This window comes from Podarcis liolepis, assembly GCF_965112155.1.
Source record: "Podarcis liolepis genome assembly, chromosome: 7".
In the NCBI taxonomy this organism is placed as follows: domain Eukaryota; kingdom Metazoa; phylum Chordata; class Lepidosauria; order Squamata; family Lacertidae; genus Podarcis; species Podarcis liolepis.
Genome location: NC_139561.1, coordinates 95,325,412 through 95,339,142, shown reverse-complemented (window position 1 = coordinate 95,339,142; position 13,731 = coordinate 95,325,412). Strand labels below are relative to the sequence as shown.

The following is a 13,731-nucleotide window of genomic DNA, read 5'->3' as shown; positions in this document are numbered from 1 at the left end:
CTCTAGGAAGCCAACTCGGTGCCACTTAACCCTTGGCGAGCGGGGCGCGGGGGAGCGCCGGGCGTTGCGCAGGCGCAGAGCTGCTCCCTCCCTGGGGAAGAGGCCGCGCTGGGTGGGGGGACCTTGGTGGGGCCTGGGAGGGTGCGGGGCCCCTGGGCCGAGAGGAGGGGCGCCTGGCCGGGAAGAAGCCGGGAGTGGGCGCGTGTGCGTGGGAAAGGGGAACCCGTGTCCGGGAGGAGGAGCCCGTCTGTCTGCCTGGGGCTCCGGGGCTGGGAAGGGGCGTCCGGGCGGGGGAGGGCTTATGGGGGGGCGAAGGGACCAGATCGGGGGCCCCGGGGGTGTCGAGTCCCGCCTGGCTCTCTTGGGGACCCCTGGGCAGCTCTGGTGGGGGCTGCGGGGGTGGGAGGGCAGAGAGCCCTGTCCCAGCAAGAGGGGGTCCCCGGGGGCTGAAAGAGCAGCTGGAGGGGGGAGACATGCTTAAGAAGGACATTGCATCCAAACCCTATATTTCAGCAATAAATATCATATGTTCTTATCTGTTAGTGAAGTTGCCTTTGAAACAACACAGAAGCAGTCAAAGGGATTTTCCTAGGAAGCGTTTTATTCCACCTCTGGTGACATTGTGTGTTCTGAACACACTGACATTCTTATAAGTTTGTGGGTGCCAAATGGCCCAAAATTCCTGGATTCCATAAGTGTTGACATTTGATTTAGAGTTGGGTTGCCAAAACTGGTTGCCAGACCCGTGTTTATTAAACTGTGTGTTAGACACTTCCAATCCTCTGGAATCAGCATGTCTTCAAAGCTCCTTCAACCAGGCAAGTTTGCCATGAAGTGAGAGGCTGGGGTCCTGGGCTGTTCAGAGAACAAAGGGACTCGGTAGGAGAGGCCAAGGTGAGAGGGCCCTCTTCCTCCGCAGGTGAAGCAAGGTGAGCTGCAGAGCTTAGGAGTTATGGGATGGAGAAGCAGCAGGCAGAGCAGGATGTTTGAGGTTTGTTTGAATCCCTCAGCCGCCCCTGATCTCCTTTGCCCCAGACCTGGCCATGTCTGGGTAGTGAGAGGGAGAGAGAAGGGAGACCGCAGAGGGACAGGCACCAGGGTGGGGCAGTGGTTAGAGTGTCGGACGGGGACCTGGGAGACAAGAGTTCAAATCCCCCTTGGGGGGCCAGTGGCTGCCTCTCAGTGTCACCCACCTCACAGGGCTGTTGTGGGGATTAAATGGGGAAGGGGAGAACCATACATATGGACTGCCATGGAATCAGGGACGCGGGTGGCGGCGTGGGTTAAACCACAGAGCCTAGGACTTGCTGATCAGAAGGTTGGTGGTTCGAATCCCCGCGATGGGGTGAGCTCCCGTTGCTCGGTCCCTGCTCCTGCCAACCTAGCAGCCCGAAAGCACGTCGAAGTGCAAGTAGATGAATAGGTACCGCTCCGGCGGGAAGGTAAACGGCGTTTACATGCACTGCTCTGGTTCGCCAGAAGCGGCTTAGTCATGCTGGCCACATGACCTGGAAGCTGTATGCCGGCTCCCTCGGCCAGTAAAGCGAGATGAGCGCTGCAACCCCAAAGTCGGTCACGACTGGACCTAATGGTCAGGGGTCTCTTTACCTTTACTAAATGCCATGGACAAACTAAGCGTCCGTTGTATATCAAGCAACAGGAAAAGACCACACAAAAAGCAATAACGTTAGTCCACAGATTAATTTTTATTTAAACCCAGAATAGAAAAAAGCAGCAGTAAGTACAGTGTCTCAAAGATGCAGCGTAACATGTTTACCTTAAAAAAAGTAATTAAACATAACAATCGGCAAAGAGGCAGTTAAATGGAATTTTTTAGTGGCAAGGAAAAAAAGGAAGCCCATCACAGCAGGCCTGTGTTGTTAAAAGTTAGGACAACAGATTTTTGTACATCTCAAGAGCAATAAGAAAGTATTCCTTCCCACCCTTTGCTTGAGAAGCTAAGACACCCCCCCACTGCCGCCCTGCCCCTTCCTGGCATGTAAACACCTGAACGAGGTCCCTGCACCCCCCACCCCCCTCCCTCACTGACACACCTGAAAGTGCCCCCCTTGGGGGGAACTCAGGAGATACTTTACATTTGTGGGCCTGGGACGAATTCATGGCTGTTTAAAATAAGGCAGAGGGTCAGTGGGTGGGTGGGGATAAGTCACAATTTAGCCCTTGTTCCTATCTCAGACCCCTTCCAAATTCAAGTAAAGTTGGGGATTGCTGGCAAAACACCCCCCCCCCCATGAAGGAAATGCTGAGGAGTGGGAGAAGAAAGAGAAAACTCTGGAAGAGTTTGGCTCCAGGGTCCCTTGAGAGAGAGTTGGTTCTGACTCTGAGCAAAGAGGAAGGCAAGGGGGTCCTGCAAGAAGAAGAAGAGGGGAAGACCCCCTTTTCTAGGGGAGGGGGAGAGGGATTGGGCTCCCAGGTCAAGAGAGCACCTTGTATCCTGGCACTGAAAAGAGCCCCCCCCCCTTTGTGCCAAAAGTTAGTTCCAACTTGAAATCCACCTGAAACGCCCCCTAGTCTAGACCTCACCAGGGAACATTTTAGCTGCACTTCCTGCATTGCAGGGGGCGGGTCTAGATGACCCTTGGGGTCCCTTCAACTCGAGGATCTCAGACTCAGAAGAGCCACAGAAACACACAGGCCCGATATCAGGGGTGGGGGGCTGGCCCAGGAGGCCTTGCCAGGCCGGGGGGCACAGCACAATTGCTTCAGCCGGCCCTCCAGAACCAGCCCCCCTCAATGGGCTTTGCACTACAACTCCCAACCGGGCCTGCCAGCAGAAGGCAGGGGGGATGGAAACAGCCGTCCAAAAGGTCCGGCCAGCTCCAGAGGCGACCCAAGGCTGCTCTCCAATGGGGCGCTGCTCCAGGCATCCGAGTTGCCCAGTTCAAGGGAGCTGGCGGGACTAAGAACCGGGGTTCCTGAATTGCAGGGGTTGGACTAGATGAGCCTGGAGTGTCCTCTTCCAGGATTCCTCTTCTGGCTCCCAATGCCATGGCTGGAAATTTCCCGTGAAGCTGCCCCCCCCCTTTCACAAGAGGGGAGGAACTCTTTTTTTCCTGCGCCTTAAACTACCCTTTGACTGGCAACCATCTCCAATCTCCTTGCTGGACACTCCCAACCAAAGACGCATCAGATTCTCCTTCCACCTTGTCCCCAATTCTTGAATTGGCTTTATTTCAAAACAGGGTGGGGGGTAGAGATGGCTTAGTCTTCCAAACAACCCTTTATCCATTAGTTAGTAGACAAGCTTCCCAGTGCAAGGAGAGGGAAGCAGACCTCTGAGCCCAGCCTGGCCCCCCACCAAATTCTGCCCGCATGCCTTGAGGCCCCAAGATGGGCGGAGGAAGGCCTGGGGGGCAGCTGCTGGCTGGGACTTTGATTGGGGCAGAGTGGGGGCACAGGGAGAGGGAGACAGGAAGACCGGCCAGGGGGTGGCACTGGGGGGATTTATTCACATTGGTTTTTTACAAAAAGAAACCACCACCCCCGGCTGTGAGGAGGGTGGCGCCTTCATGGTAGGCTTGCAAAAGCAGGTGGGAAGCCTCCAGTGACTGGGGGGGGGGGGGGGCTCTGATTGCTTCCCCCACTCCTTTGCCAAGGCCGGCGCCCCCTTGTGGTTAGTGCTAAGCATTACACAGGAAGTGGGGCGGGGTGCAGCAGGGCCCTAGGCAGCTGCCCCACTCACACAGTTGCCTCCCCTGCCTCTCCTCTGGCCCCCGCCAGTCTGCCCTCCAAGACTTGCCCCTCATGCTCCCCAGAGAAGCCCACTGAGGGCAGCTTGATCCTCAAACTCCCCTCGCCCTGCTCGGAGCCCCCCTCCAGGCCCCCTTGAGCTTTGGGGCTCAGGGCCACCTTGGGAAACCGGGACTTTGGGGACCTCTCCCCCTTGGCGCCCATCTCAGCCGCTTCCAGAGAAGACATCTCCAGCCGGGCAGCCGAGGAGACCACGGCCCCCACAGCCCCCTCCCCAGTGCGCTTCCTGAAGCCCGAGAAGGAGATCTTGGGCGACTTGAACTTGGCCGCCTTGAGGGCCGCCAAGGCTCCCCTGCCGGCCCCCAGGGCTTCGTCCTTGGCCTCCTCTGCCCGCACCAGTTCCAGGTTCAGCTCCAAGTCTGCTCCTGCCATCTTGGGCGGGGAGGAGAGCTCCACCTGCGGCAGGCGGATCTTGCCCAGCTTGGCCCCATTGTGCAGAGAGGCCCCCGCCTGCTCCCCATTGACTTGGGCACCCCCCTCGCCCTTGGAGAAGCCTAGCTTGGGCCCCTTCATCTTCAGGGGGGAGCCGTCCTCCAGCTCCCCATTGACTTCGGCTCCGCCTCCCTTGGCCTTGGGCGAGAGGGAGAGCCCAAAGGTGGGGGGCTTCAGCTTCAGCTTGGCCATCACCCCCTTGCTGCCATCTGCCTCCTCCCCCTCCCCCTCTAGGAGCCCCTCCGCCCCTCTGCCCTTGGCCCTCCCCAGCCCAAACGGGGGCCTCTTGACCTTGCCCTCCCCCTCGTGCCCAGGGGGTCCTCCTTCCCCGCCTTCTGCTCCCCCTTTGGGGAGAGACAGCCCAAACTTGGGGATCTTCACCTTGTACCTCTTCCCTGCCTCCGCCTCAGGGGCCTCCCCGCTTCGGCCCCCCCTCAGCTCTTGGGAGCTGCCGTGGCGGAGCTGGGCCCCCTCCACCTGGTACTCTGCATGCGCCTTGAGGCCGGGGGCTGAGAGCTCCACGCCGGGCACGTGGAAGGCCGCTCTCTTCCCCTCCAACTCGCCTGGAGAGGGAGCGCCGTCCCCCTGGGGGCCCAGCAGCTCCACAGCTGGCACCTTGATCTGGGGCGCCTTCAGCCTGGCCTCGAACCCTCCCACTTCCACATCCAGATCTGGCAGCTTCCCTGCTTCCCGCCGGGCAGCCTCACTCTTCCCCTCCTGGTCCACCGAGAACCCCACATCTGGCAGGGCAATCTGGGGCATCTTGAAGGAGAAGTCCGCCCCTTCAGGTGGGGGGCAGAGGGGCTGGGTGTCTGCACCCGCTTTGGAGAGGCCCAGGGACGGGAGCTTGATCTTGAACTTGCCCTCCTCGGGGGACCCCCGGGCCTCCGCTTCCCCCTTGGCAAGGCCAAAGCCAATGGGCACAGAGGGCATCTTGATCTGGGCGGCTTCCTTGGCCTCAGGGCTCAGCGCCTCTGTGCTGCCTCTCAGTTTGGGGGCCTTCAGCTCCAGCTGTGGGACTCGGGGCAAATCCGCCTCAGCTTCCGCTTCCCTGTCCGAGGTGGAGCCCCCAAATTTGGCCAGCCTGATGACTGGGCCCCCAGCTTTGGCGCGTATCCCCTTCCCTGCTTCCGAGCCCACATCCAGCTCCACCTCAGGGGCCTTCACTCGGGGGGCAGAGAACTTGGGCAGCCCCACTGAAGGCATCCGGAACTTGGCTTCTGACCCTTCAGGGACCCCCTCTCCCCCCTCTGCCGTCAGGGGCAGCTCCGTATCCGACAGGCGCCCCTTGGGCAAGGAGAGGTCCACTCTGGGCAAGCGGATCTTGGTGCCCAGGAGGGAGGTGTCCACCGCCCCTTCCCCACCTTCCTCCCCGAAGCTGAGCCTGCGCCCCCCAAGCAGCTGCACCTCTGCCCCACCCTCCTCCGCTCTCCCAAAACTTGGCAGCTCCACCTGCGGCAGTTTGATCTTGGCCTCTGCTGGCAGCATGGGCTCTTCCACCCCGGCGGTGGGTAAACTCACTTCCAGCTCTAGTTTGGGGGTGGAAATGCCCACCGTGGGGATCTTCAGCTCCCCCTCGTATCTGCGGAGGCTGGGCTCCGAGACGCCCCCCAGCGGCTTCTCCCCTTCACCTCTGCTGCTGGGCATGGAGATCTCCAGAGAGGGCACCTTCACCTTGAGGGTAGGGCTCTCTGCATCCACGGCCAGCCCCACCTCATCCCTGGCCCCGATCCTGGGCAGCTCCACCTGGGGAAGCTTCACTTCCAGCTCGGGCGGGGCCTGCAGATGTGCCAGCTTCCCTGGGTCTGCTTCCACCTTGGGGGAGGAGAGCTTCAGCTTGGGCATCTTGGCGAAGGGGCCCCCCTTGGGCTTCTCCCTGGGGCTGCCAGGGGCTTTCTTGGCTTCTGCTTCCATGCCCGCTGTCTCCCTGCGCATGAGGCCGAACGAGGGCATCTTGAACTTGGAGCCTTTGGCCTCCTTTTCGGGCACCTTTGTGCCCAGGTCTCCTGCCAGGGCCTCCCTGCTCCCTCTCAACTTGCCCTCCTGGCTCTCAAATGCCAGGTCCCCTTCCCTGCCTTTGCCCCGGAATTTGGGCAGCGAAAACTTGGGTACTTTCAGCTTGATGTCGGGCACCTCGGTGCCAACCTCGGGCAAAGGGGTGCCGGAAGGCTCTTCACCGGGCCATGCGGGGAGGCCAAGGTCCACGTCCACCGCCGGCACTGTGACATCCACCGCTGGCAGCTCCACCCCCCCGTGAGCCTCAAGGGCTGCAGCTGCCCTTGCCTTGGGTGCCGCCCCTTCCACGTCCACTTTCGATTTGGGAAAGGAAATCCCAAACTTTGGCACCTTCAGCTTGGCTTCCATGCCACCCTCCGCCTCTGGGCTGGCCTTCCAGGCTTTGGGGCCAGAGATGCTGAACTTGGGGAGCGTAAACCTGGGCGCCTTGATGCTGGCCTGAGCCTCCAGGGCTTTGCCGCCCTCCAGGGTCACATCTGGGATCTTGACGGACGGGATTTCGACAGAGGGTAGCTTCACTTTGGCCCCCTCCACTTCCAGCAAAGGCTGGCCCTTCACAGCCAGGCTGCTCTCTGCTGCTCCTTCCTCTCCCGGCAGGGCCTTCCCCAGAGAAAGGTCCACTTTGGGGATCTTGGCCCCCACCCCGCTGACATCAGGTCCCCCCAAGACCCTCTCCCCTGGCTCTGCCTCTGGCAGGCCCCCCTGGCACGTGGGGACACTGATCTCCACCTCCAAGTCTCTGGTCACGGCCTTGGGCGAGGGCACCCTGAGCTTGACCTCGTGGCCCCGGGGCAGCTGCTCGGAGGCCGCCAGCTCTCTCTCCACCTTTGGCAGATCCAGTTCAAGGCCAACTTTGGGCAAGTCAATGTCCAGTGCAGGCACGGCCGCCGACGGACAGCTGAGGCGAGCGGCAGGGACAGCCACCTCCACCCGCGGCTTCTCCACGGAGATATCCAACTCTGGCCTGGGCACGGGGGCCGTGGGCAGCCGCATTGCCGGCAAGGAGAGGTCCACCTTGGGGACGCTGACCTTCACGCCGGCCTCACCTTCCAGCCTGGGCACCTGGGCATGCATCTGGGGCAGGGAGTCTGCCTTGGCAGAGAGGTCAAACTTTGGGAGAGACACCTGGGGCACCTGGAACTTGAACCCGGGCCCTTCAGCAACCTCTCCTGACTTTGGCCTCCCGGCGGGGGCTGCCACCTCCACCATGGGCCTGGGAAGCTGCACCTCCCCCACTTTGGGGAGAGCAATGTCCAGAGATGGAACCTTCACCTCGGGGAACACGGCCCCCTCTTTGCTTTCTAGCTTGCGTTCAGTCAAGGAAATCCCGAACCCTGGGAGCTGGATCTTGGGGCCTTTGGCTTTCGCCTTGGGGCTTTCATGCCTCCCCATGCTGAGCTCCACCTGGGGCAACCGGCCTTCTTCTTCCCCTTTCTCCAGGGGGGCTCTGGAGCCCAGCTTGGGCAGGTTGAGCGAAGGCACCTTGACGGAGACGTCTGGGACCTCTGCTCTGGCCTTTGGAAGCTCCACTTCAGCCTTCCCCTTGGGCAGGGGGATCCCCAGCTCCACCGAGGGGATCCCCACCTCCAGGGGGGGCAGGGCCACCCCCGCCTTCAGCTTCTCCTCCCGCTCTTCCGTTTTGCCCAGGGCCACTTCGACAGCCGGGACCTTGACGCTGGGTACTTTCAGCTCCGCCTCCTCAGCAGAGACCCCCAACTTGGGGGCCCTGATCTTGAAGCCTTCCCCTTTAGGGGTCATCTCTGGGGCGGCTCTCTCCAGCCCAGGGAAGGACAGGTCAACGTCCACCTTGGGGACTGCCACTTCGGCCACAGGCAGCTTCAGCCGGCCCTGGAGACCCCCTTCTGGGAGCTCCACCCCGCTGACTTTGGGCAGGGCGGCCTCCACCTTGGGCAGTCCAAACTGGGGGGCCTGGACTCTGCTTTTGGGGGACTCTCTGCCGGGCCCAGCTTTGGGCAGTGGCAGGTCGAGCTCCACCTGCGGGGCCTGGAACTCGCCTTCTGCCTTGGCCCCCGCCCGCTTGGCCTTGCCGAAGGGCGCGCTGAAGCGGGAGAGGCCGCCTGCTGCTTTCGCCTCCACCGCAGCCTTGGGCAGGCCCACCTCCAGCCAGCCCCCGGCCCCCTTGGCTCTCGCTGCCGCAGCCTCCTTAACCTTCAGCCTGGGGAACTTCAGCCTGCGCCGCTTGGTCTCCAGGGAGGACAGGCGAGGAGAGATGTCTGGGCTGGGCTCCGAAACGGCCACTTCTCCTGCGCTCTTGGCCTTGCGCAGCTTGGAGAACTTGGGCAGAGAGAACTCCACGTCGACGGGAGCCACGTCCAGCTTGCCACCAGCCAAGTCCCCGCTCCAGGACGCCCCTGACGCCGCCTGCAGGTCCTTGGCCTTTGCAGCCACCGCCTTCTTCTTCTTCTTCTTTTTCTTCAGTGATGTCAGGCTCTGGATGTTCTGGGGAAAGAAGTGCAAGGGCTGCGTGAGTCTTAGCAAGAGGCGCCCAGAGAGAAGTGAGGGAAAGGAGCCACGTACATAAAGTGGTGCATGGAATGGAGAAAGGAGAAACAGGGGCGTTTCCCTACCTCTCTCGTGGACATCCAGTGATGATTCAGGACAGGGGAAAGAGGTTCCTTCTCCCTGCAGCATAAACTGTGGAACAGGATTATTAACTATGAACCCCCAAATTTTGGGTCTCCTCCAAACCTGTGCCAAAGTTCTGCAGTGAAAACCCTGCACCCCCAAACTGGATCCCATCCCACATTTTGGGGTTCGTAGTTAATGAAGCCCTGTGGAACTCACTCCCAATTGGGATGGCTTTAACAGAGAATATAAGAGGAGATCTAGTCCAGTATCCTGTTCACACAGTGGCTAACCAGAGGCCCATTGTGGAAAACTAGCAGGCAGGATCTGACCACAAGAGCAACTCCTGTAGTTTTCAGCAACTGGGATTCAAAAACAGGGCAGAGCCATTGTGGCTGTGAGCCGAGAACAGCCCTCTCCTCCTCCTCCATGAATTGGCCCATTCCTCTTTTAAAGTTTTTTTTTTTTTTTAATTTGCCTCCTATGGATTAGACAAAGTCACGGAGAAGGAGAGGACTAGCAATGGCTACTAGCCAGGATGGCCAAGTTCAGATTCCCCATTTGGAGGCAGTGCTGCCTCTCGGTACCAGTTCATAGAATATCTATGTCAACCTCTGGGTGCCACCCCAGGCACCCTCTCACCCCTGGAGACAGAGGGGGGTGCACCCTGTCACTGGGCCAGCGCCCCAGAGCAATACCAGGACCACCTACCAGTTTGGCCATCTTGGCTTTGGGGCCCCTCACTTCAAAGGTGGTGGCTCCAGGCTTGCGGGAGACGTCAGCGCTGGGTACGGTCCGTTTCAGGCAAAAGGAGATCTTGTACGGCTCAGCACACTTGAGGATCTGCAAGGCGTCTTCGTACTTGATGTTGTCGAAATAGACTCTGGCACTCAGGAGCTGGTCGCCTACAAGGCGGGTGGACAGGGGAAGATGTGGAAGGTGAACCACAGCCCTGCAGTGTTGTCCCTTCCGCTGCCCTTAGCTCATTCTGCAGGAAGGGGGCAGGCCAGAAAACAGGGCCAAGGCCTGAAACTCCAGAGACGCTGTCCGGGGCAACTTTACAGGAACACAAACTTTGGCTCTGGAATTATTGACACAGCTGGCAAGAGTGCCCCTGCTCACATGCAGAGACCATTCCCGTCCCTGTTCAGCAGCTGCACCCTTGAGCCCCGTCCAGGGCTGCCAAGGTCCTGAAGGGGTGGTCCACCAGCAGGGCACAGAGGCACCCGCTGCCTCCCTTGCCTCTCCCTCCGCCAGGTCTCCTAGCAGCTGTGCGCAAGGAGAGAAACTCTCTGTAGAAGCTGCCCCATCTCATAGAGGGCAAGGGAGGGGCTGCGGCAACCCAGTCAGATGGAAGGGGTATAAATGATAAAATTATTATTATGTTGCTTAAGGTGGTCAAGGCGCGCTCGCCAGAGCAGAGAATCATCCCTGTTCTTCAGTCCTCCCTCCCTTCACGGGCAGTGTGGTGCAGTGGTTAGAGCATTGGACTGGGACCTAGGAATGACCAGTGTTGAAACTCCCTCACAGACAGAGTTGTTGTTGTGGGCATTAGATGAGGACCAGGATTCAGGAGGGACCAGGGTTCCAATCATGACGTTTGCTGGCTGAGACCTGGAGGGCCTAACCTACACTGCAGGGCTGTTGTGAGCATTAAGTGAAGAGGGAAGAACCATGCAGGCCACCTTGGAGGGAAAAGGTGGGACATCAATGCAATAGAGACTCAATCTCCAGGGAGGTTTGGGAGCGGAAGCCCCAAACGGCCACTGCTTCCAGCCTGTGCCGGCAACAGTGAGCTAGGAGGGAGCCAGACTCTGGCTTTGCGCCAGGCGGCTGCTCTTTCCCTCCACCAACAGGGAGGCTCACCTTCGCGGAGGCTCAGCGCCCGAGCAGCAGGCGAGTCCTTCAGGACGTCCTTGATGAAGAGGCCGCTCTTTCCCCCTCCGGCCACGCTCATCCCGCTGACCCCGGCTTCTGCCTCCGTCTCCACGATGATCTCCAGCAGCTCGGAGGTCTCAATGGTCTTCTCCATGGAGCTCAGCTGCGCCTCCATCTTGGCTGGGGCCAGGGGCTCCCCCCTCTCCTCTTCCCCGGCCTCTTCGGAGCTGCGCTGGCTCTCGCCTTTCCTCTGCAGGACTCTCTTCAGCTCCGCATGCAGCTTCTCCTTCTGGGCCTGGGAAGGAACCAAGAGGGTGTCCACACAGCACACAAGACCGGGGGGGACCAGTTCGCTGAACCGCCACAGCTTCCTCCCAGGGGCTCCTGCTTCTTTTGGGAAGACGATGGAGCTATTTCGCTAGTGGGAGTTTCTTCCTCCCAGCCTCCTTGGAAGAACCATCCACACAAACACACCCCAAACACCACCCAGCAATTCTCCTTTCGCTATCCGGCTTAAACCTTGGCGGAGGCTCCTAAACTCCCCTCCCCTGCTGGCCAGTCCAGAGCCAGCTTCCTCCTCTCTGCCCCGCCTAATGATGAGCTCAGATAACCCAAGAGCATAAGACCAGCTACTGGATCAGGCCAAGAACCCATCCAGTCCAGCCTGCTCTTTTCACCTAAGAATCCAGATAGACGGCCACTGGACCGGGAGGTTCCCGAAGAACATACAAAGAGCCTGGCTGCTGGATCAGGCCAACCGGGCCCATCTAGACCAGCATCCTGTTCTCACAGCGGGCAAGCAGGTGCCCCAGTGGGACGATCACAAGCAGGATCCGAGCGCAAGAGCCACTCTGTCCTCCTGCAGGTTCGAGAAATGGGCATTGAGAAGCATTGCGGCCTCCCACTGTGGAGGGCATGGCATCGCCCTCGTGACTAGGGGCCTCCATAGCCCTCTCCTCCAGGAATAGGCACAGTCTGCCGTCCAGGTTGGGGGCCACCACGGCCTCCCCCTGTGGAAGGGAGTTCCATAGTTGAACTAGGCACTGCATGGAGATGTAAGAGGCGGCAGAGGCCACACCTTGGAGGGGCAACAGGCTCAGGGACCCGGCGTCACCCAAACTGCCTTCCACCCCACATCTTCAGATGTGTAACCTGCCCCCTCCTCCTTGGGGGGGGCACAGCCCTACCTGCCTCCTCCACCCTCAGAACGTGTCTTCTTGTCTGTCCCCCCCCCCGCCCCGCCCTCTTCCCGACTTACTGCTCGGTCTGCGTCACCAGCTTCCTCGGGGGGCAGGTGCGGGGGGCTGCCTGGGGGGGCCTGCAGCTGCTCATTCCCTTTGGAGCCGGCTGTCTGGAAGGCAGGAGAGAAGCAGGAGGTGGGGAAGGCGGCTCTGCCAGCTCTCAGGGACCCCAAGAGCCCAGCTGGGAATGGGGTGCAGCCGGGGAGGGGGCTGGCCTCTGTAGTAGACAACGCCAGTGGTAACAGGGGCACAATCGGTCTGGGCTGGGGAGGTGCTGAAGGGACACAGGCGCAACTAGGGAACAGGCTCCCTCGGAAGGTAGTGGACTCTTCTTCGTTGGGTTTTTAAGCAGAGGTCTGGTGGGGGTTGGGCTCAATGACCCTTGGGGTGCCCTGCAAACTGCAGTTCTATGATTATAAGCAGATCTGCTGCTTTTACTGCGACAGAGCAACACAGCCACTTCTCGAAATAAACACACCTGAGTTACACTTAGAACTGTTGAGTTGGAAGGGACCCCCAAGAGTCATCTAGTCCGACCCCCTGCAATGCAGGAATCACAACTTAAACACACACCAACGGCTTTGTAAGGCACCCACTCCCACCTATAGATCTGCCGGCAGGAATCATGGAGGAGTGGGAAAACAGCAGGAGCCCACCAGGGAGGGTGCTGACCTGCAAAACGTCCAGAGAGATGATCGCCAGGCCCAGAGGACCAGTGGAAGAACCTTGGGCCTGGGAGGACCGAGTTCAAGTGATGGAGCAGTGGCTGGCGTGTCGGACTGGGACCTGGGGGACCAGGGTTCAAATCCCCATTGGGCCATGCAGCTCACTGGGTGGCCTTGGGCCGGTCATTGCCTCTTAGCCTATCCTACCTCACAGGGTGGTTGTGAGGATTAAATGAGGGTGAGAACCACGTCTGCTGCCTTGAGCTCCTTGGAGAACAAAGTGGGATATAAATGCAGCAGACAGGCAGCCAGGCAGGCAGGTACTGCAGGCAGGTAGATAGACCTGGGGGCAGGGCCATCGATTCACCTGCCACCTGTCTGGAAAATGGGCCCAGGGTTGTGTCTGCAGTCCAAAGAGCTGCCCTGGAAGCGTCATTTGAGAGAGGAGTGCAATTCCCAGGCTTCCTTGAAGAGGGTTTCTGGTTGGGCTGACCCAGAATTCAGACAGGGGGAGCACAGCTTGAGGGTGGGGGCTGCAGTAGTGGTGATGGAGGAGGAGGAGGAGGTGCCCAGGTACTTACAGCTGCTTGCTGCCTTGTCCTGAACACGTGGCTCTCTGGAACCTGGCCCTGTGCAGCTGTGGAGGGGGAAATGTTATTATTTTATTTGTTATTATTTATTATATTTGTATACTGAAGATCACAGGATATTCACAACATAAAAATACAAAATGATAACACAAAATACATAATAAAACAAACACAAGCCAATAACCCCATTCCCACAACACGTTTAAAAGGGTATTGGATAATCAGCCAAAGGCTGGGGAGGAGGAATGTTTTTGCTTGGTGCCTAAAGGTTTATAATGAAGGCACCAGAAGAACCTCCCTGGGGAGAGCATTCCACAGACGGGGAGCCACTGCAGAGAAGGCCCCGTTCTAAGTGTTGCCACCCTCCAGACCTCTTGAGGAGGAGGCACACGAAGGAGGGCCTCAGGAAATGATCTCAGGGTTTGGGTAGGTTCATAAGGAAAGGCATTCCTTGAGGTATTGCGGTCCTGAGCCATTTAAGGCTTCCTAGGTCAAAACCAGCACTCTGAATTGGGCCGGGAAATTAATCAGGAGCCAGAGCAGTTGGAGCAA

The 13,731-nt window shown here is 59.5% G+C and overlaps 1 protein-coding gene across 2 annotated transcripts in view; it reads right to left on the bottom strand.

Annotated features, from left to right (window-relative positions):
* Positions 1-1,687: 1,687 nt before the first annotated feature.
* Positions 1,688-13,731, bottom strand: part of PRX (periaxin) — a 28,457-nt gene continuing 16,413 nt past the window's right edge. For both annotated transcript variants that reach the window (XM_083516100.1, XM_083516099.1), the window contains exons 2-6: positions 13,171-13,226; positions 11,942-12,034; positions 10,672-10,978; positions 9,517-9,710; positions 1,688-8,679 (exon numbers count right to left, since the gene is read on the bottom strand). In XM_083516100.1, the coding sequence (XP_083372226.1) occupies positions 3,700-8,679; positions 9,517-9,710; positions 10,672-10,858 (5,361 nt within the window). In that variant the 5' untranslated portion in view covers positions 10,859-10,978; positions 11,942-12,034; positions 13,171-13,226 and the 3' untranslated portion in view covers positions 1,688-3,699. The remainder of the gene's footprint in view (positions 8,680-9,516; positions 9,711-10,671; positions 10,979-11,941; positions 12,035-13,170; positions 13,227-13,731) is intronic.